The sequence below is a fragment of the Castor canadensis genome, chromosome 7 (assembly GCF_047511655.1).
Source record: "Castor canadensis chromosome 7, mCasCan1.hap1v2, whole genome shotgun sequence".
NCBI classification, from domain to species: Eukaryota; Metazoa; Chordata; class Mammalia; order Rodentia; family Castoridae; genus Castor; species Castor canadensis.
This window is the reverse complement of record NC_133392.1, coordinates 59,864,277-59,888,055: the sequence shown is the minus strand read 5'-3', so window position 1 is coordinate 59,888,055 and position 23,779 is coordinate 59,864,277. Positions and strand designations below refer to the sequence as shown.

General features: G+C 39.1%; 2 protein-coding genes across 4 annotated transcripts in view; both read right to left on the bottom strand.

Moving 5' to 3' along the window:
- Positions 1-2,768, bottom strand: part of Hkdc1 (hexokinase domain containing 1) — a 65,065-nt gene extending 62,297 nt beyond the window's left edge. For both annotated transcript variants that reach the window (XR_012449733.1, XM_020161555.2), the window contains exon 1: positions 2,455-2,768. Coding sequence is in view for 1 of the 2 variants with exons in the window: in XM_020161555.2 (XP_020017144.2) it covers positions 2,455-2,517 (63 nt within the window). In the remaining variant the exon portion in view is untranslated. The remainder of the gene's footprint in view (positions 1-2,454) is intronic.
- A 12,165-nt stretch (positions 2,769-14,933) lies between these two features.
- The window catches only part of Supv3l1 (Suv3 like RNA helicase), a 28,813-nt gene continuing 19,967 nt past the window's right edge, over positions 14,934-23,779 (bottom strand). For both annotated transcript variants that reach the window (XM_074079035.1, XM_020161968.2), the window contains exons 8-15: positions 23,584-23,675; positions 22,391-22,571; positions 21,732-21,825; positions 20,691-20,910; positions 19,456-19,536; positions 18,893-19,069; positions 16,028-16,176; positions 14,934-15,431 (exon numbers count right to left, since the gene is read on the bottom strand). In XM_074079035.1, the coding sequence (XP_073935136.1) occupies positions 14,996-15,431; positions 16,028-16,176; positions 18,893-19,069; positions 19,456-19,536; positions 20,691-20,910; positions 21,732-21,825; positions 22,391-22,571; positions 23,584-23,675 (1,430 nt within the window). In that variant the 3' untranslated portion in view covers positions 14,934-14,995. The remainder of the gene's footprint in view (positions 15,432-16,027; positions 16,177-18,892; positions 19,070-19,455; positions 19,537-20,690; positions 20,911-21,731; positions 21,826-22,390; positions 22,572-23,583; positions 23,676-23,779) is intronic.

Below are 23,779 nucleotides of genomic sequence, written 5' to 3'. Positions count from 1 at the left end.
TCTGAAATACAAGAATGAAAAATATATGCCAATGCTTACCAGAGCAATATTTTTTTCACTGCCGGAATTTGGCTTTTATTAAGAGTCAAATCAGTGAAAACTGAGCAGAGAACCTGAATGTTCTGACCTATATCTAGCAATATTTTAATTGTTAAAAACAAAGTTTCTAAAAGTATCCAACTGTCCAACAATAGAGAATGTTGAATAAATTTTGACATCTCTACTTAATTGACATTAAAATGATAATTATGAAGAGCACGGAGAAATGTACATAAGTGATTACAACATAACAACAAGTAAGGGAAGTACTCAGAACTGTATTTATAGCACATTACAGACATGGCAAAAACATACACCATGAAGAAAAGACTACAAGGTCATCCACAGAGCACACCACAGTGTTTTGATTAAAGGTAACATTTCCACTTTTTTGAAATGCTGACTTACTAAACTGTAAAAAATATGCAGCAAAACCTAGCCAGTCCTGTTTTTATGGATGAACAAGCTGCAGGTCAGTACCAGGCTTGGCCCAGTGTTATCAATAGGTCAAACAATGTGTCAATCAATATATTGAATTGGAAAAGAAGCTGTCAGAGTGGTTTCTTTTCTTTCTCTTGTGTTTAATTCATTTTTGTCTCAAGGTTGATAATGAGGAGATTTTAAAACACAGTTCCAGGATCTGAACAGGAACTCTCACAGACAAGTGTGTCCTAGACCTTGACACCTCCAGAGATAGGAACTGCACAAACTAAGATGGGCATTGGCTACCTGACCCCAGAGAGAACATGTTGTGTCTTTTGACCAGGTGTGTTTTTGCCACATGGAGGAATGTTCTCAGAATCTGTGACTCAGACTGACAACCATAAACCAGCCTCCCATACTGCCCCAGAGACCTGCTGGACCCTTGCTTAGGATGCCTGTGAAGTGCTTCCGACTTCCTTGCTCCCCACAGGAAGGGAAGGTCAGCTCCAGGTGCTGACAAAGGCTGACCCTTCTTTCAGAAGGATTTGGAACACATCAGTGGCCTGCACCTGGGCTGGTGGAAAAATGTCCCACCTTATCCTGGCATAGAACCACATGCAGGGGCCAACCACCACATAGGGGTCAAGGAAATGAAGTGACTTTGCAGAAACAAAGTTCTTTCAGGAAGAGGAGAGACACCCCTTGTGGGTGGGAGAGCCACCGAACAAGTGGTACCTTTCCTAGGCAGGTAGTGACATAAAGTGAATTCTGAAGTGAAATAGGGCTGTGGAGGACATTTTTTGCCTCCCTCAGTAGCCAGTAGAGGACTCTGTGAATCTGAGCAACAAGTGAAAATTAAGACAGGTTCAATGTGACTGATTTGTATTTTTAAACTTGCTGCAACCTCGAACCTAACCCTCTAATGAATAGAATGAAAGGGAGTTTGCTCACGAAGCACTTGAGGGTTGTAAGGGGTCACACTTCCTCTCTCTGTCTGAAAAGTAGGAAGGCATCATGGTAAATGGAAAGAAGGCTGAAAGAGGCATCCACTGACTTAGGTTTGATGCTCATTTCATTTAGCTGAGTTTATCTGCCAGCATGACTTCTGTTATCTGTAAACTGAGCGATGCTACACGCCCAGGCAGCCAGCCAGCATGATCAGTGGGACAGGCTGCCAGGAGAGAATCCTGATGAGCCTAGTAAGCTAGCCCACCTCAGAGTGAATTTTCTAGACTAGTTCCTGGGGCAAAATCACAAACTAATGTACACCACTGCAATATTTACATGTTAACAATAAATATTTTCATAATCATTCATTAAAATTCATCCCAGTTCAAACCCTGGAAAAAACCCCAAAACCTCCAACACCCTCATATCCTAGGCAGGCATAGGGCACACCCTGTAATCCCAGCTGTTTGGGAGGCTGAGGCAGGTGATTTAAGTATAGTAGTTCAAGGCCAGCATGGGCTACATACCAAGACCCCTTTTCCAAAAAGTAAAATAATAAATAAAACTCACATCCTTTTTAGTGCCCATATTTTATATGCTTTCAAATACATGAATAATTAGACTTGCTTCAAAGGTTCTTAAAACTTCCTTCCAAATGACTCTTCTCCATTGTGTTCTTTTTCTCCAAAGATCCCTGAGCCAAACCTGTTCAAGTTTTGTAAAGACTTGCTCTTCATCTGAGCTGGTATCTGCCAGGAAGTTCTGACTGGAATTCAAGGTTCAGAACAGTGATGCAATGATGAGGGGTGTGGGAAATTAACTTCCTCTTTCCTCTTTAAGTTTTTACTCATTCATAGGTTCCTAGTATCTTTTCTAATAAGTCTTTTTTTTCTTTCTTTTCTTGCAGTGCTGGGGATTGAACCCAGGACCTTATACATGCTAGGCAAGTGCTCTACCACTGAGTTACAACCCAGCCACTAAATCTGTTTTGATGTAGTCAGAGAATCACTTGATTCTGTCAGTGAGGACTTTGGGAGTTCTTACCTTCTTGATCTGATCCTCCTTCAGCTTAGTGAAGTAAAACGCCAGCAAGTGCACTGCAAACATGGTCCCCAATTTTGGTTTCTCCTGAGATTGGCAGAGGTTTCTGTGCGATGTTTACTCCCACCTCTCCAGAGAGCTGCACACTTCCAATTCAGGCCAGGAGATAGGTGCTGTGGACTAAATACTTCCAGCCTGCCTGGTTCAATGATTAAACTTCGCCCGTCTCTGGTCCCTCCCTCCGCCACACACTTAATTGTCTAACAGGAGGCTCTGATGGTAGTTGAGGGCCGGTGAGGGGGAAGCCAGGAATTGATGGGTTGCTTGCCTCTTGAGAACTGAGTGCCTCAAAATCTTGTTGCTGAGCAACACTCTCAGGCCAGTGCTCCACCAAACTCACTCAGCCGAGGAAAATCTTCTGAGAAGTTGGAAACTGAACAAAGCCAACTTTCAACCAGTGGAGCTACTCTACACATTTCCAGTCCCAGGCTTTCCTCGTGTTTACTCTTTTTCTCTTCTACCCAGTGAAATAACTCCTTGACTCTCTGGTCCTCTGAGTATTGTCTTACTTAAGACTAAACTGCCCTGATCAGAGAGATTCCAAAAATGTTGAGGCAAATTCCTCCATTTGTGACAGATCAGATCTCTTAGCTAACAGCCCATGGTTAATGAAAAACAATCAATAAATGTTTATCTATTCACAATGCTAAGCCAGACAACCAGTGACTCAGGAAAAAAAAATGCATTAAGAGAGAATCAACCAGGACTTACTGGGAAGCTGCTACTAAAGGAAAAAAAAAAAACTTAAGTTGCAGGTGGGAAAGGTTTCTGGTCACTGAGATATTTGCTTTACTTGCTTATCTCACTCATCATACATGATGTGAGGACCCCGAGACAGGCCAATGTGTGGGAATAATAAACCTTGCATACTTCCCACAGTCACTGGCTGGCTAGCGAAGTCAATAAGAACAGTGTTAACAGCAGCAAACATGGACAGAGCACTTTCTAGACCCACTTTGTAGACAACAAAACTGAGGCCCAGAAAGGTTAAGTGACTTACTCAAAAATCATAAAGCTTATAAATGCTTCAGCCAGGAATCAATTCCAGGAGTTTGATTCCAGAGCCTAGCTCTTAACCAACATATAACACTCTCAAATGCTTCTCTCTCCGTGCAACGCTTGACTGACAACTGTTAATAGCCTTCTGTTGGCTTATTGTTAGGAACTTCAACTACTTGGAAAGCTAAATATAGAGATATTCTACAGGGAAAGTTTTTCCTGAAAAAGAAAATTCCTGACTCCAAATACTACTCAAATGCGCCATAAAATTAGTAACAGCTAGATGGTAACAAGTCTGCTGGGCACCCCAGGGTTTCTTGCTCCTGCATGGCACCTGGTCTTCAGTACAAGTGGCCTCTGAATAAAATGTGTCCTGGTCAGCTTAACAGTCTCAGCTTTGTCTGCCTTTCTACAGCTCAATCTTATTAATCAAAACAATGACTGAATGATTGCCCGAGCAGGGGACCTTCCACAGCTGCTTCTCAGAAGCCCCGAAATGCAGGGGGCAGGAATTGATTAAAATAACTCCAGATATTTTCTCAGACTGACATCCCAGCCTCCCAGATGGAGAACCCCTATCCTTTTCTGTCTATTTATCCCTCAAACTATGACTTTCAACTCCTTTACTGTTGCATAAGCAAACAGAGGCTAACCTTCAGTTCTCAGAACCATTCAGTTCCCCCAACCCAGCAGAATGACCAGTATTCTAAAATAGGCCTTGCCTGCATCAGCCGAGGGTAATACCCTAGGACAGCTCACCTGCCCACGAATGTTAACATTACCTGTCTTAACTCCCCCATTAAAAAGTAACCTCTGCAGTGCACATGGCACCAACTGGGGTTGATTTATTCAACATGGGGATATGAGCCTATAATGACCAGTGGGCAGGAGGAAACAAAGCCATAAAAAAAGGTTGCTGCAATCTCCGGGTTGCTTCCGTGAGTCAGACAGGCAGCCTTTGGAGTTTTAATCAGGCAGATGACACCATAGGCTTTTCCTCTGTTGACATCACTCCAAGTTTATCAACTTTTTTTTTTTTTTGGTGGCACTGATGTTTGAACTCAGGATCTCGCACTCGCTAGGCAGGTGCTCTATCTCTTGAGCCACGTCTCAGCCCTCTGCTTTTAATCTAAGCACATTATAGCTCCACTCCACGTGTGAGTTAGCTGAGCAAACGAAGACGTTTACTGATTAGTAAAGCTCACATGCATTGGGGGTCATTTAGCTCATCTCATTTTATAGAATCAAGATAAATAATTAATTACTTTATCATTCCTCATCTGATTATTCTAATCCAACCCTTGGAATGTTTTACTCTTATTAAAATTCTCTGGTGCTATTCGAAGATACTGGGGTATAAGTCTTATAAAGCCAGCTTTTGCCTAAGAACCCACCTGTGAGGGCTGTCACTGCAAGTGATATTTCAGCTAATGCATGTTCCCCACCTAGCCAAAGCTCTTGTAGGAAGGGAAACTCTCTCACCTCTATTTTCACAGAACTCTACTTTAATCTAAAGGTCCCTTTGGCCGGGCCCAAAGATGGTATCTGCTTGATTTTAAGTACTGAACATGGTAGAAAGATCAAGGAGTCCAATAAAACTTTCCTTTTTTTTTGGCAGTACTGGGGTTTGAACTCAGGGCCTTGCACTTGTCAGGCAGATGTTCTACCACTTGAGGCCATGCCTCCAGCCCTAAAATTCTATTTATTTAGCACTTATTTGATGCTTATGGGCTCTTTACAGTATTAATTCCCACAACAACTATCATTCTCCCATTTTATAGTTGGAGAAGCAGAGGTTCAGAACCCACTGATACTTGGTGGAACAGAGATTCAAGTGTGGGCAATCTGGCTTCTGTCATGCTTCATAGTTGCTCTGTGCTGGCTCTCATAAACCTGGAGGCAAAGCACAGCAAAACTTGGGGCATAGACTGGAAATCCAGGAAAAGCCTTGGGTAGCACAATGGAAAGAGCATGGGCCCTGGTTCTCATTTGGCTCTGCCTTTCCTGAAGATAAAGAGCCAAGTTCATATCTGTATAGGGTTCATAGCCATCTCAGTGGTCACTTTGTTAAGGAATGGCTCACAGCCCACACTGGGCATACTAAAAACATGCCCTGACTCTAAACTGACTCTAAACCTTCACAAGGTCAGGGGCCCTTCATGAAATTCCTATTTCATTTCATATCACTTGTTCCCTAAAATAAAAAAATGTGTGCAGTCCTTTCAATCCATTTTATAAAACTATTAGAAGGCACCAGTTCCATTTGCAAGATTAAAAGAGTAAGTTAGGTATTTTATTAAAATTCTGCTTATGATACTAAATAAAACAGATCTTGAATTCTGCACTGTATTCTTTTTAATGGTAAGTCTGAAGTTAAGTTGTCCAAAACATAAATCATTCTGACCTGCTGGTATTTGACTTTCTGCAAAAGAATGAGAGTGTGTGAGAACAAATGTCCATAAAAAGAAAATCAATGTAGAAACTTCTAAACTCTGCCAGTAGTTACAGTTACTATGGTGTCACTATGGGAGCAACTACAAATGAATCAGAAATGCTACCTTCAGCAAGTTTCAAAAGAATGCTACTGGCCATTTTTATAGGTTTATTACTGAATTAGAGAAGACAGCTCATGGAGCAATTATGACACAAATATTTCTTTTTTATCACGGCTGTACATTTAAAGTCATATTTGCAAAACACCCATCAGGAAAGACAAGGAATATAAGGATACGCAACTCATATGTTAAACATTTCTCAGCGTAATTACAATCTCAGTTGCACAAATAACCAACTTCTAAAAGTAAACAAGACTTCTGGTTAAACATAAACCCAAGAGGACAGAGAAAGGAAAGGAAATAGTGATCAATAACAGATCTTAACATAATTTTAGAAATAGAAAGCTGACAGAGAAGTAATGGCTTAGCAAAGGAAACACTGATACCCAAGTGCTTAGGCAGGGTGATTCTACTGAGAAATGAGCTATCAACATTTGTGAAATTCTAGAAATCACTGGGAATTGAAGGCCTAGCTAGCTACCTGGGTTAAAAGGGAAGGACAAGCTGGCGGAGTGGCCCAAGCAATAGAGCTCCTGCCTAGTATGTGTGAAGTCCTTAGTTCAAGCCCCAGTATCACCAAAAAAAAAAAAAAAAAAAAAAGCAAAAATAAAAGGGAAAGGCAAGACATGGAACTGAAAACAGGAGATTGGTCAGAATCTACAGTAAACCCATCTTATTTGTGGATTTATTACATGCAGTTTTGACCAACTGTGGTAAAAAATAATAATACATTTTAAAAAATCAAAAGAAATTTCAATGACAAAAATTTTTAATTTCCACACACGCATTCTGCTCACCGATATGGATAGAGATCTCAGTCGGTTCCTCATTATTAACAGTTGTATTTAAATCACTGTGTGATTCTTAATTTTGTGAAAATCTATCTCCCCAAAAGCAAATGGTGCCCAAAAGAGCAAGGTAAAAGTTACAGCAATCTTCCCAAGCCAAAAAGGCATATAATGTGCTAAATTTAAGTGAACAGTTGGCAATTTGAGATTTGTTGAAAGGTGGCATGTCTTTAGCAGAAGTTGGGCAATATTAAAGGAAAAATGAATCAAGCACTCACAGTATTTGATAAAGAACAAGAAATAAGATCTAGTTTTTGATGAGCAGTATTAATGTGTACAAAGGTAATTTTGTGACAGTAATGTAACCTACTCCATGTGGTTTTATGTGATGGATGCTCAGACCTACTATTTGCACAGCATAGGTAAATATGAGTAATTTTAGAGCACTAAACTCTAGCATCCTGAACATCTGTGGGTTTTTTTTCAGTGGTGGACTCCTTGGAACCAAAGAATCATGGATACCAAGGGTCTACTGTATATAAAAGAGCAGTTAGGTCTTAAGGTCTCCCTTCTTTACTCTTCCAGGAGACTGGACATTTATTCTCTAGAGAGATTGAACCCAGTAGCCCCTGGACTTGGGGCCATCAGGCACCACACGAAGTGGGAGTGCGACATAAGACTGAACATAGGGAACCAGGTGAAGACCTCAAATTGAACAATAGGACCTGAATCACTCTTTTTTGTCCAGCCTCCACTAGCAGACATCTATTCACAAATGTCCCTTTCCCCCTCACTGGGAATCTCATTTTTCCTCTGATAAAACTAAATGGCCTCAGAATAATAATTTAAAACCTGCCTATGTGGATAAGGCAAAACACATCAGTGGGTGCCAGCAATTTGGAGACAGGTGAGGGTTAGATAAACACAGAGGCCAAGAGTGGGAACTAGGACAATGAAACTATTCTGTACAATACTGTAAAGGTGAATACATGCCACTGTACACTTGTAAAAACCCACAGAACCTTACAGCATGGAAAATGAATTTTAATGTATGTGATATGTGTGTGTGTGGTGTTGAGAATCAAAACCAGGGCCTTGTGCATGCGAGGTAATTGCTCTACCATTAAGCTACACCTGCAGCCCCTGTGAATTTAAAAAAAAAAATTTAGGTCAGGGATGTTAACACAAACTACGACAAAAGAATATGTGAGGACTGGGGGTGTGGTTCAGTGGTACAGCAAGCCTGGGGCCTTGAGTTCAAACCCCAATACTGCCAGAAAAAGGAAGAGGAGGGGGAGAAGGAGAACAAAGAAGGAAGACTCTGTTATAAAAGTGAGGGAAGACCTAGGTAACATTAGCTATGTGTGGACTCAGAAAGACTGAAAACAGAAGGAATAGCATATAACAGTGCATTCTGCTTAATAAAGCTGTTTTCCACAAGAATATGACCTAACAATTCTGAAACCACTAACAATGTATACTGGTACTGGACAATTAAGCACATGGATGGTGGATGGTAGGAAGTAGGTTTCTCACTGCTGGAGTGAGAGGGTTCAGACAAGTAAGGGAAGACAGGATAATCTGTGTTACTGGACATCGGTATAAATTCAAGTTTAGCTTCATATAGATATAGATGGCTATATGCATGTTTATATAAATATTTGCAGATACATGTATATACACAGACTTGTATATATATTTCCTTTGCCAACTAAGAGGCCCTGCAAAGCAATGACACTTTATACCAACAGACACCTAGTAGCCAGATCTTGATTTCTAACATTCTGCAAAAAAACCCCAAACAGATTTTATATATATATATCATCATATATATATATATATATATATATATATATATATATATATATATATATATATATATATATATATATATATATGATGATCCTGGACACAACGTGAAGTAGCCAGGGAATTTCACCTCAAAATATGACACCCCCTGGCCTGATGATCATTTTAAATTAAAGGCTCTTGGAGAGCTACAGATGCTGGAAGAGCTTTACTCTGACGTTCCTTATCTGCCTAAAGACCAGACACATCAAAGGAGAAAATAACTGCCTTTGTCCCTTCCCTGAGTTTTTATCAAATAAACTCATATCTGCAAGGAAGATTAAATAATGTATCAACACCTAGACAGATTTTGTCACAAGCTATTTTCCATCTCCTAGGTGCATTCTGTTCCCAAAGAGAATCACTTACTATTGTCTGAGTATTAGACTTATTCATTTACCTAAAATCATTTACTACTCCCTCAAAATGTCACCTTCCCCATCCCCTCTTCACTATGAAAAAAGAGTATACAAGCATCTGGACCTTACTGGGTTACTAGGTAATCCCATTCCTGATTGTCCCATGCACAGCAGACATATTTTTACACCTCTTCCTCCTACTAATCTGTTTATTATCACTTCATTCCAGCAAACCTTCAAAGTGTGAAGCTTCCCTTTGGTCCTACAAAAGAAAGGATGTGATGGATAGCAAAAAGCACCAAAATGATACGGATATGACAAAGGGACACAGAAGTTAACTGAAAGAGCTCATGATAACCAATTTGAGCAAGAAAGTAAAAGTTATTATTACATCCAAAATGTAAAATAAATTTTCCTTAGCCCATATAGACAATAAATAATTAAATAAATTATATTAGTAGGGAAAAAAAGACAAATCTCCCATGGAGAAGAATTCCAAATAATTTATGTAGCTATGTTACCCTCAAAGAGGTGGAATAATAACTAGACATAGTGACTTCTTTCTGAAGTGTTCATTAGTGGAAAGGGGGTAAATAGTAACTTTGAAATGGAGAAACCTGGCAAACTACCTCAGTCAGCTGATCAAGGTCAACATCAGCAGTAAAACCTCATGTTGATGATATGTACTCTTGATGTGATATGATAAAAATGATACTTTACCTCCCCCCCAAAACCACAGTCTCAATCAAATCATCAGAAAAACATCAGATGGATCCAGGCACAGCATTTCACCATCTGAAATCCCAGCTACTTGAGAGGCAAAGATCAGGAGGATCATGGTTCAAGGCCAACCCAGCCCACACAAAAAGCTAGCAAGATCCCATCTCAACAAATAATTTGGGTGTGGTGGTAAACTTCTATAATCCCAGCTATTGTGGGAGGCACAGCCCAGGCAAAAACTACAAGACTCTATCTGAAAAATAACCTAAGCAAAAAATGGCTGGAGGTGTGGCTCAAGTGGTATAGCATCTGCCTACCAAGCTCAAGGCCTTGAGTTCAAACTCTAGTACTTCCCCTCACCCAAAATAATAAAGAAAATAAAACAAAAACAACAGACAAATCCCAATTGGGAGATACTGTATGGAATATACATATATCTCTAATATATGTAAACACACAGATGATGCAAAGCTGCCAAGATTATCAAAAGCAAGAGAAGTCTGAGAAACTGTCACAATTTAGAGGAGTCGAAGGGGATTTGACAAATAAATGTGACATGATGTCCTGGAAGGAAACCTGGAACAGAAAAAGGCCATTCTTTAGACCTGAGTTAATAAGATGTATCAATCTTGGTTCACTAATGTCACTGTACTAATGTAACATGATGCCAGGTATGTGTAAGGGAACTCTATCTTCGCAACTCTTCTGTAAATGTAAAACTATTCTAAAACTTTTTTAAAGCTTATTTAAAAAAAAACAAACCTACAGATATATCTGGAGCATACACTAAAAAAGTGAGTTTACCATTCAATCAAGCAACCTTCATCAAAACCCAAAAGTCGGTAAGCATGACCCGTAAGCAGCACTTCCACTAGCTTCATTCCTTCTTTTCAAACGTGAACATGGCTAAAGATCAGCAGACACTTGAGAAGTTTACAACACCACAGGTAAAAGAGGAGGAGGATGACAACAGAGAGGAAGAATTAGAAAGAATATAGGAAAGTTTCTGAAAGAAAGCTTAGAATAGAAACCAGTATCAGGATGGGGTTGTGGTTCAGAGCCTGTCTAGCAAGTGAGGACCTAGTTCAACACTCAGTACCACCCAAAAATAAAAACAAAAACAAAAAACTATAGTATCTTCAAGGAAACACATGATATTGCAACCCTGAGATAAGAACAAGATAATAATCACAAAAAAAAACAAAAAAAGCTGGGTACTGGTGCCTCATGCCTGTCATCCTAGCTAGGGAGGCTGAGATTGGGATTGGAAAGATTGCAGCTAGGGGCCAGCCCAGGCAAATAGTTGTCGAGACCCCCATCTCCAAAAGGACCAGGGCAAAATGGACTGGAGGTTTGGTTCAAGTGAAGCCCCAGTCCCACAAACAATAACAACAAAGGAAATGAAGAAACTAAAAAGGACCTATATAACACTTAAAAACAAACAAACAAAACAGTACTTTTTTATTCCTAGCAGAGTTTTACACTCAAAAATGAATTGAGCCAGATGTCATGGCACACACCTTGTTATCTGAGCACTAGGAAGGCTGAGGGATCAAACACTGGGCCTTGCACTTGCATGATCTCTTGATCTATAGCCCTAGCCCTTATGGAAAGTTTTCATTTCTAAGTGAGATTTGTATTTAATTTATATTACACATTTAAAGTTATGTACAAACAGATCAACATCCATCAGTTTATCAGGGTTTTGTTTTGGTGTTTAAAATAGGCACCATGCAGCCTGGTTGTCCTTCTTCAAGTGCTGAGATCATAGGCACACCCCACTATGTCCGGCCTGAATCAGTTTTAAAAGGGTAATAATGCTAATAAACATTTGAAGAAAATAAAACTGTGGCTGTTACGAAAAAATAAGGCAATTTGGTGAACATTATAATTACTTACGGAATTTTAAAAGTTTTTATAAATATCACAACCTGGGGCTGGTGGAGTGGCTCAAGTGATAGAGTGCCTGACTAGCAAGTATGAGACCCTGAGTTCAAACCCCAGTGCCACAAAAAAAAAATTAAGATCCCAACCTGATTACAGGCATGTGAAAAAAGATCTTCCACTAGGAAATTATCAATTTCTATGTACTTCACAGGTGTGTCAGATAGTGATTCCGAGAAGTCAGGTGGGTTACAAACCTTTCCCAAGCCTCTGTAAGCACGACTTTTGCCAGGACCTACGGTGAATAGAAAACATGTAATATTGAATCTGCAGGCAGATTCTTAAAGAGCCAACTCTGCCCAAATTTGCCAAAAATGCCTTCTGAAATTCAATCTTCAAAGCCTGATCCTACTTCAAAAGTTTTTTCAGCCAGACATGGTAGTACACACTATAGTACTAGCTATTTAATAGGCAGAGGCAGGATGATCTCCAGTTCAAGACCAGCTCAGGCAAAGTTAGTGAGACCCTAACTCAAAAGCAAAAGGGCTGGGGATGTAGCTCAAATGGTAAGAGTATTTTTCTAGCAAGTGCAAGACCCTGGGTTCAATCCCCAGTACCACAAAAAATTTTTTTTCTTCTCCAGCATTTTTTGTCTATAGTCTTTCACCTGCCTCACTGTCTTCAATGACAGAGGTTTGGAAAACAGTAATTGCTCAGAAGCACACTTATAAACATTGCCATTTCTGTACAAGTTTATATATTCTAAGGCTTTGGAAGAGGAGGAAAGTCTTAGCATGATTCATTTGCCTGCCTCTTAGGAAACTACAACTTTTTATTTTATCTTTTTTGTTTGTTTTCATGTCCTTATGGGCCTTTTTTTCTGTTTTTATTAGAATATATTAGTTGTACAGAAGGGTTTCATTATGACATTTGCATATTCATTTTATCTCAAGAGCTAGACACACATAGAATGACTGCATTATAATTAGACTCTGGTCTGGGCATGAGATACTTTGATGGTTTGTAATGATAGTTTTATATGTCTGTGATTAACAAAGTCATTTTCAAAGGACCCAGTGCCATTTTGTAGAATTCACTCTTCCACAGATAAAATGTACAAAATGTTGGCGCGATTGGGTATTAATGCTAGCCAGTTAGCGCATATTCTAACCACATTTCACTAAATTACCCAGGTCTGCAGTGAGAGAACCGAGGTCAGTATCTGAGCCTCAGTCCAAACTTCCTGTTGAGGGATGTTCAGCTGAATCCACAATTATCCAAGAAGGGCTTTCAGACAAGTACTTCAAAACCTATTAAAATGCCACAGAAAAAAGAAAACCAGTTTTGTTTTAGAAAAGGGGGAACATGACTATAATTAAATGCACATCTGGAACTCAGTGGCACAGAAACCCATAAAAAAGATGAGTGGCATGTCAAACTCTTATAGAGAAGGAAGACCAGGCTGCTTTCATGGGGACAATTTTTAGCACACTGCAGAGATTTATCCAGGGCCACTCCCATTATATTTTTCCTGCTTTGCTTCCCTGATGTTATCTTGTTTTAGTCTCTTCTACTTAACCACAGTGCCCTCCTGTCCCCAAAAAGGTGAAAGAGTAAACTATTTATCACTGTTTAGCTAACATTCTTCAGCTAAATGTTCCAGCAGCCCTTCCCTTGCAGTACCCCTTCCCCCCACCTCTCTTACCTGGGGCTTTATAAACATTTAACTTGCCCATATTTGTAAGAGCCTTGCCTCAGCATCTTCTCCCAATTAACCAACTCTGGCCTCCAACTGAAGAAAATTCAAGAATTAACAACACTCTTAGTTATATGTCTTATCACTTAGATATAATGGAACCAAATTCATTATCCAATTCAGTTCACGGATATTTCATGGAACCATCTGGCAAGAATGGCTGCCTATTATGGTGTAAGTTGCAGAGAAGAAAGCAAATTCTCTTGGTCCTAGGGATCGATCCCAGAGCCTTGCTTATATAAGCCTTCTACCACTGAGCTATATCCCAAACCCAAAGAATGCAAATTCTAGAAGCTAGAGTTGCCCAAACACAGATTTATCCAAAGAAATTCAGCTTTCCAGGCATTTCACCACCCTTCTACCCACAAGCAAGGGAGAAACAGTGAGTGCGCCTGCTCAGCCTTAATTTCCATGAAATGCAAAGGTCCAAAGAATAAAGACAATCATCACAGTTAAATGAAATGTCATCTTGACTCTGAACTATCAAGGAAAACTGAGAGATGACTATGTTGGCCAATCTGTCTCTGTTCCCTGACCTAATTTGAGCCAGTCAGTCTAATCCAGCAGCTATTCAAGAAATCAGTTCAATTCTCAGAATGAACTAAGGGGTCAATTTACAGACAAAGTGAACCAAACCTTCAGGTTTGTTTAGAAAACACTTGCTGTGGGTCAGCACATCATCCTATTTAACTCCCCACCCCCAACAACTTTAAGAAGCGCAATTTTCCACCTTCAGAGCCAATTCAGAGGCAGAGACCAAGACCAGTGAGGGCAAGGTCAAAAAGCTGCTAGTGAGGAAAAAGGCTGAACCAGGTTTGCCCACCTCCAATCTGACACCTTTAAACTCCTTTTAGATGTTTTCTACCTGGGTGGACAACTTTGTTGGAAAAATAGAGGCTGCAATACATCAGACTAGCCCTTGGACAGGGATGACCACCTATGTAAAACAGTTCACTGCTACCATTCATCATTCTCTTTCCTCACTCTTCTTCTCTCTACTATTTATCTCTACAACTCTAGCCATTCATTTTGAAGACTGATTGTGCCTCCACTATAGTCCAGACATTGTGGATACAGCAGTGAACTATACAGACAACAGCCCAGCCCTCACGGAGTTTTTGTTAGGTTGTTCCCATCTCTCCTACCAAAATCTGAGCTCCAGGAGGGCAGGACTCTGGTTTGCTTACTGCGTTATTTCCAGCTCCTAGAGCAGCCTCTGGTATATGGTATAAGAGACAGCAATGTTTGCCAGAGTTCCATCCATGACATCTTCAGCAATGGTGCAGGAAATGGGTTGAGCATTTCACCAAACTGATCTGATTCCTGTGCAGAGTTCCTTATGGTGCAGTCCCTCAGAGCTATCCTACAAATGACTATTGTATAAAAACTTAAATAAAATCTCTAAGACATTACATTATTTTTTAAATGTTCAAACAAAGAGTAGTTTGTCATCTTTAAGAGTTCATTTTCTGTGCAAAAAACCAAGTACAAGCTAGCCATAAGAAGGAAGTAATTCATATGAGCAAAAGGATTTAAAATAGATTTTTATTTGCAAAATTAAAAAAACAAAAACACCTAATCAGAATTGGGTTCCTTCTTCTTTCTTCTTGTCCCTTTTGAGTAAACCCCAGACTCCGTTCTTTCTTTGCTGTGTTCGGTTTGTTGTGTCAACCATTCTTTCTCCAGCTGCTTCAGCATGTCTGGAGTGAGGAGTCCCTGCTGCACCAACCTGGAAGCAAGGGATATCTCCCCAACATGGGGGTCAGGGGGCACAGCAGCTTTACTCCCTGCACTTTTGGTACTGCGTGTCCTTCTTGCTTGGCTCTTTAAGGTTCCTGACAAACATGACTGCTTCCCTGGTGGCAAGCCCTCCAAATTCAATAGCTTATGTGTCTCAGAAATTTTAATGAGTTTGGTGATGTTGTGCACACCATCTTGAATAATGGCATCTAGTTCTTTCTGGAGGTTTCGAACAAGACTGGCATCGGGAAACATATCCATAAACCGGTAGCTGTGAAAAGGACAAAATACATTATAGTAACAGCTCTGAACCAATCTCAACAACATACTTGCACGTTGACACTGGTTAATTTCAAAGTTCTCTATTTACAAAGTCTGTCCAAGTCTTTGCTCAACCTTTGTCCCTGCCCTGACACACCTGAGGAATATGTTAGTATGAGGATGGGCCAGTGCTCTACCTCGAGACTCTAATGTTCTCCAAGGGGAACACGCCCCTCCTTGGCCTTCTCAAATGCTAATGTCAAAGTGAACTGCTTGGGATCGTGTTAAAATGCAGACTCTAATTAAGTCTGAGGTGAGCCTATGATTCTTTAATTCTAAAAAGCTCCCAGGTGATACCAATGCTTTTGATTCAAGGACCACTCTGAGTAGCAAGGGTCTAGTGGTCCTTCCCACTTGGCTGTCTTAACAAGACCACAAGAACTCCTGAAGTTGTTTTTGGAATAAATTAGGCTTAAGTGCCTTTATGGAAAATAAACATAATTCAGAGCATGTTGCAAATATGCACCTAATTTGAGTGAACATAAAACCTCTGCTTTGGCCTATTGCCTAGAAAAATAAGAGCATATAAAGAAAGAAGTATGGTACCTTAGCCACAGATAAAGATCCAAGACATCATGGACAGCTTCAAGATCCATTAGGTCTTTAATATTCTTAGGTGGTAGTAAAGGCCATTTGATGTATCGGCGTAACCATGCAAAGGTCAGGGGCTCATTCCTGCTGTACTGCCTGGCAAACTGAGAGGAAAAGAAGAAAAGAGTGCAGTAAAAAAAACCCAGAAATTCCCTTAAACCTATGACTAGACAGAAAAAGAAAGGAAGTACAAGACAATGTTAACTGTGGCTATGTTTCAACAGGCAGGCTAGTTTCTTTCCCACTTGACACTTTTCTGTATTTTAAAAAACATTTAATACTTTATAAAGATATTTTTGCTTAAAAATAAAAAAAGATGAAGCTGCCAGGAGGTTTGGTGATAAACACTTGTAATCCCAGCTCTTGAGGGGCTGAAGCAAAAGAATCACAAATTTGAGGTCAGCCTGGATTACACAGTAAGACTCTGTCTCTTAAAAAAAAAAAAAAAAAAAAGACTTTCTTCTTTTTCAAAAGTCAGAGCAGCAATAATATGTGCATCAGAAGATGTACAAAGACTAACTTTTCTGTCTCTTAATTCTTATTTATGACTATGGGCAGGTAGTCCCCGAAGACTCCCATTTCTACCCCATCATATAACAGCCCCATAAGAGTTCTCTTTTCTTCTTCCTTAATATAAAGAAACTCTTTGAGGTGGCTTCCTGCAAAGCTGGTCATGAGTCAATCTTGACCACACCTCCTAGTGGTTGTAGCATTGGTCAAGCTGCCACTCTGCTTCAGCTTCTTATCAGTAACAGGAGACCCACACATCTCTCTTGAACCACAAGACACCATTGAGGAAATGTGCATGACAAACTTACTGTACCCCAGACAGTGTCAGGATCCATTACAGATCACCTAGACTACAGAAGATAGAAATGCAACTGCATAATAAGATCCCTCAAGCAAGAATTTAAGCCCTTTAATGTCAAGAAAAATCTGATTTCAAATGTTTCATTTCCTAATTAAAGAAAATTATCTCTAAATGCATAATCTAAGCAAGGTCGATACTTCAAGAGGCAGAGCCATTTTAGACCAATTATGGCTAAAGAACATTATGATGGTGTGCATTCTGTTAAGTTTAAGAAATGCCAATTTGGATAGCATGAAGGACAAAAAAATGACCATGCTACCTGCTAAGTAAGACATGCTAAGCCTGAGTTCTCAAGTTCTTCTATCAAAACAATGCTAACATTTTTGGCCACAAGTAACTAGTGGAAGCCCGATACATAAAAGAGCTAAGTAAGGAGCTGCCCAGAGCAGCCAGGGAGAGAGGCTCATCCATTCAGATACTTTCATACAGCAGAAGTGCTATGGAAGCTCTATGGAGCAGTTTCAAAACCACTGACCTAAGCAGCATACTCCCAATCAGCACAATTGAGCTCTTTATATAGTATAGGAATGATGGAGATCAAGAAAAAAGGAAAAACCTCCAGATTTCACATCCTAATCTTTAAACAGAAGACATAGCAATTGTTGCCCTATGCTGTTCCAGAGACTCTTCACTCCTTAGTCAGAAGCTCCTGCCTCATTAGAATGGCTGCTTGTAGGACAGTGTAAATAGGGCCAAGGCCAGGGATGGGATCCAGCTCCAGTCAGCTCTGCTTATAGCAGCTAAAGACTGTTCCATAACCTTCAACCTTATCCTAGCTAACCCTCCACAGATGCCAGCTCCAAGAAATATATTTCTAGGTTAACACCTTGATACAGAAGATCTCTAAGACATATTGTTATGGGAAAAAGAAAGAATTATTAAGGTAACATTTACGGGAAAACAACAAAACTAGAATTCCTCCATGTATATGTATTCAGGCAGATGCAATGGAAAAGGTCTGCAAAGTTACATGTGAACTGGTAACAGCAGTTATTTCAGAGGGCTGACACTGGGAATGGCAGCCAAATTTAACCTCTCTGTAATGTAAATGCAGTATTTATATAATTTAAAAAATAAATTCAGAAAAGATTTGACTAAAATATAGTATGCAGAATGCTAAGGCCTATAGAAGACATGGCAACAATGTGTCTTCAGAGGAGGCCTTTGGGTTTAGTGGCATGAGGAGAGCATGGCAAGCAGAGGTAACAAGACATGGAAGGGTCCAGAGAGATGGGAGAACAGCATGGGTCAGTTCAGTTCCAATCTACGCCCCCTCCCCAAAATCCTGTGCTCTTCACAAGTAAGAGATTCATATCCATATGCCAATGGGTGAAAAGAAACAATCTGGAATCTTGGCACTGCACTCTCACATTCAGCAGCCCTTGGCTCAGGGCCTCACAGTTAAGAAGACTGAATACTAGCCAGGTGCTGGTGGCTCATGCCTATAATTCTAGCTACTCAGGAAGCAGAGATCAGGAGGATAGCGGTTCGAAGCCAGACCAGGCAAATAGTTCTGCGAGAGCCTATCTTGAAAAACCCTTCACAAAAATAGGGGTGGTGGAGTGGCTCAAGTGAAGGCCCTGAGTTCAAGCCCCAGTACCACAGAAAGAAAAAAAAAGACTGCATACTATTGCCACTACTAAGCCCTAATTCTCTACCCTTTCAAATATTAACTGTCACTAACAAGAAAAAAGTGTATTCTTCAAAAATTTTTACACAATTATTTTTGTTTTAGCTTCTTCAAGTGGCCACTATATAATCTCAAAAACAAGGCAAGGGTTCCTACTTCTCTCAAAAATTATCTGTAAGAAAAAGAGTTACTTCATATTTAAGTTTTTACAAAGTCTCTCATTTATAGGATACCCTCCCAAATGTTTTATTTTGAATAACAAAATACTATTTGGAGAAAAAATGCATCAAAACAGCATAGAGAAAGAAAAAAGGCTTACCTGTAACAGTGAGGAGCAGACAAAAGGCTGCTTCTTGTTGATAGGGGCTGTGCAAAACACATACCTCACTCGCAGACTTAATGGAATATGCTGGATCAACTCTGCAGAAAATTTAAAATCATCCATATTGCAGACAAAATATTGCCCATCAACTTGTGAAAAGTCTACAAAAATATCCTGGAGGGAAAAGGATATATAAAGTTACTGGACTGCCTCACTGGACATGACTAAAGTACTCAAGTCTACAAAAGACAATCACTTCAATCCATAACAGACTTCCAGAAACCTGCTTTATTCACTGCCTCCTGAAGTAAAGTGCTTTCCCCAAGGTCTTCACAACCTGAAATACTCAGAAAATTCCTCAGAATAAAAATCCCCAGAAGATATTTTTTGTACAGCATCTTGCTATGTAGGCCAGACTGACCTCAAATTCTTGATTCTCCTGCTTCCAGAGTTCAACTGCACAAAGGCAGAGTATCCATTCGTGCCCATGAAGTGAACCAGTTAAGTGTGTGGCATATCAACATTTTTAGAAGAGATTTAAAAAGTGAGTTTCCACTTACAATGAGATTAGAAAGTGTCGTCTCAGGGAGATGGTAGGCAAACATTTCAATCTGCTCAGCAGTTGGATGAAGACCAGCTGCCTTTAGTAAAAGTAAAAGAAAAAACAACCATGAGCTGATATTCTTTCCTCTTTCTTTGAAGGAAGTTGAAAAATAGAGATTTTTCTCTATTTTACCATTTACTGTCAATCAGAGAAGCTGATGAAATGATTTAATAAAAAGAAACAGGTTATATTAACTTAATAAACAATCATTTACTTATATTTTAGTCATATTTCCAAAACCTATTATGATTTGATGGGATACCAAAAGTACTTTCCAGAATAAAGTAATTTTCTAAGTCTCAATTTTCTGCCACTGAATAAAAATGAACGCAGAAACCCCAGTTGCATTAACCAGGGCAATAAAACTGACATACAATCACACATGAGAAAGGGTCTAGAGACACTTTTGAAGCTATCTCTTCACATATTGTAGTGTTAAGAAATGCTCTCAGATAAGTATAAGGAATGGAGATAGGGAGAAGGAGAATTGCATGTAAAAGAGCAAGAAGAAAGGAATTAGGTTCTAACAGAGGAAGGAAGAATATGAATACAAGAAATGAGGACATAGGAAAGAAAAAGTGTTAGTATCAACTGCACAGGAAGCTACCCATAAAGCTACCTGTATTCTTAACAAAAGCTACAGAAGTGATTTCCACTAGGGATTTTTCTTTTTTCATTATCTCACATATATTCCCATTTCCTAGTATTACTGGAAATGTAAGTAAATTTTCCAGGCAACTTGAAAGTATTTTTTGGTTAGTTTGTTTAAAATATGTACAATTCTGACTCAATAACTATGTTAACTAAAATTTAATGCTATCCTTATTGGCTTGAAAATGTACTGCTCAGTGCTAGGTTTTCTTCTATATTCTATAGTCATAGCTGTGTGTCCATTTGAAGCAACTGTGTCCCTCCATCCTCACCTGCTAATAAAATTCTATGAAGAACTAAAGGAAAATCAGGCCAACTAAACTTGTTCAATCTGGATCTCTGACTTGTGACAATTCTCTAACCAAGGGGTCTCTATGCCTCTCCAAAACAATAAAGGAGAGCTTTCTTGATGTGGTTTTTACCACACAAATTTCTCTTGTGCTTATTTATGTTTGCAGATGTCTGATGCAAGTGTCTGGCTGGTAGGTGAGGGAAGGAATAACTGTCCTCCACACAGAAGTAATAAATGGTACACCTTACCCTTATAGGATCCACAGGCCTATTCAAAATTTCTTTTAATAAACTGAGGTCTTCATAATTCATCGTTGTAACCTCTCCTTCTTTAAACTGTGAGCTGAATCGACCAGCCCTGCCAGCAATCTGCAGGGCTTGAGAGGTGGTGATTGGTTCTATTTCTTTCTCCCCCTTTTCATTGATAGTAGGCTTTATAAGGGAGTAAAAAATAATTCTCCTTATGCTCCTGAAATAGAAATACAAGTAATCCCACAGACTGTACAAACAACCTACTCAGGTTACTACAGAAATGCTTACTCCCATTCTAACTTAGGCCCACTTGTAATCTTGCTGCCATTTAAAAAATAAGGGAAAGAGGTTTGCTGGTAATTCTTTTTCTTCCTCTCAAGCAGTATGCTTAAATAACTATGAATATTTACTAAAAATCACCAAACTCTACAGTTAAAATGGGTGAACCCTGTGGCATACAAATTATACCTTGATAAAGCTATAGAAAATGACTTTTTATAAATGACCCAAATAAAGTGTTCTCATATTGCTTTAAAAAGTGAGCTGCAGGATGGGCCATGGTGGTACAACCCTATAGTCCCAGTTACTCGGGAGGCTGAGACAGGATGATCCACTCAACCCAGAAGTTCAAGGCCAGCCTGGGCACACTGTGAGACTCCACCTCCAAAAACAAAAAGGGTTAGCTAAGTTGTTTAATAGTTTTCTGATTCATAAAGGATAGGATAGCTGCCTTCACAACCCAGTGTGGAACATTTAGGCTTAACATTGTTACCAGTAGAGATAATGGCTGGCCACACATGTATGATAGGCACGTGGATACCAGTGACTAAAAAAGTGAAAATAAAGTATGGTAATGACAGATAGTTCTTCTGCTACACATTTTCCTTTTTCTTAACAGGTATAAGCAAGATAAAACTCAAACCTATCCTATAAGTAAATCAAAATGTTTGATCATTAATGCCAATTAGAAAATTAAAAAACAAAAAATGGCCATATAACCCAGTGAATAGCCATGCTTATTAAAAACAAATTACTTACAAATTAAGTCCCATGCCAATTGCATCTGTAGCAACCAGGATTTTGCATGGATCATTGGGATCATTAAATTTTTTTGCTTGAGCAAGTTTGGTCCCTAAAATAGGAACAGTTTATGTTAAATCAGTGCCCTCCATTTTTTATTGCATCATGCTAAGCTTATCTTGGAGCCCCTCATCCCTGCCCTCTTCATTTTTATGGATAAATTTTTATTGTTTCTTTATATTCTCAAAGAGTCATTTATCCTTTACTTCTACTCCTTTAAACAACCTTTCATACAGCAACACAGCCCCCCAACATGCTAGTCTTATCATTTCTGAGGACACTTATTAGATTTCAGGCTACAGCTTGAACAATATTGCCAGGTTCATATTTTAATGACATTTCATAAGGAAATCATAAACTCAACATTTAAAATATAGTCTGAAAAAATATATAATCTAATAATAGCAGCATATAACAAGAGATATTAATACAATTAAGATATTTCTATTTTACTACCAGGTTAAGTAGAGAAATATTTATTTTATATGGCCTGTAACAAATTACCAATACATCAAGCAACTTAATTCATTATTTTTTTTTTACTATGTCTTCTATACATATTTCAAGATAAATGGCAAAAAATAAAGAGACTTCACATGATGAAAATCAGTAATTACCGGGTGGGAGACTGCCATAAATGACAGCGGATTCCAATCCCCGAATTTCAATCTGTCGACTCACAGAATAAATATCATTCTTGCTAAAACAGACAATGCAGTCCCCAGGCCGAAGGTTATCTAAAGATTCTAGTGCATGATCCAGCACAGAAATGGGGGTAAGCCTCTTATAGTTTTTAACCTACAATGAAGACATGAAATGGGAAAATATAAACTCAATTCAACTTTTTTGTGACTAATCACTAAGAAGCTTACAAAGCAATCAATTGTAACTAAAAACTGGTAAGTACCAAAATTTTTCAAGGTAAACACACAAACTTTATTATGATATTGTGTTACTACAGTTCTCACTGGCATTTCTAAATTAATGAAATGTCATACAGTGTTTCATACATTTTCAAAGCACTTTCACATACATTGATTTTTATGATAATGAAGCAACCTCAGAAAGGTTATTAACTGTTTTTCTATTTTCATGAAATGGTAAAACAGAGCCCAGTAAAAGATTAGGTCAGTGCCTACCAAGTACAAGGTCATGAGTTCAAACCCCAGTACTGCCCCACCACCAAAAAAAAATTTAGGTTAGACACTTTTTCCAGTTCCAGTCTTATAAGATTTGCCTCCAAACACAAAGCTAAAAAGACGAAAGCCTAAGAGTGGAATCCAGAATTTCTTCCAGTATATTCCCTTCCCTATCTGTCCCTGAAAGACGAGCATAAAACTGAAACAAGGGGCCAATTTAAAAATAATTCTTCATCTTATTACCTCATTGAAGAACTCTGGTAAAGAAAAAGAAGAGCAGTATTCAAAGGAAACCATTTACTTACTACTCTAGGAATTTGTGAAAGGGGTACAGATTGCCTGACTATTAGATGACTATCAAAGGCCTCAATAGGAAACACTGGGGTTTGAGCTGGGTTTCAAACTCATCAGTCCTGACTTACTTAATTCTAAAGAGATCTGCTCAAGTTCTAAAAGATTTGGTAAGGATGAAGACTCTTGGAAAACCTGGAGTGCTATGGCTACTCCATCAGAACTGCACATTGTATTGCTCATATATACATGCTACAAGAAAATGGAGCTTTCTTTTTAGTTCATTTCTGACTCTGTCACTGTTTAGGGCCTGTGAGGTCACTGCAAAGTACTTTGGCTATCTGATGTGCCCTTTGAGAATGAAGCATATAATCCAGTACCTCCACCTCCTCCCCAGTGGTGTACAGAAGCTCAGTGACTAGGTCAATAGCAGCAGATTCTCCACACAAATGGACTTCTTCAGCACAGAGTCCTGTAAATGCATAATTGGGATTCGTTTTTTTTAGAATTTCACAGATTTATAATATGCAACACTCACATAGCAAAAATACATTTGCTTGCCTATTATTTTACAAC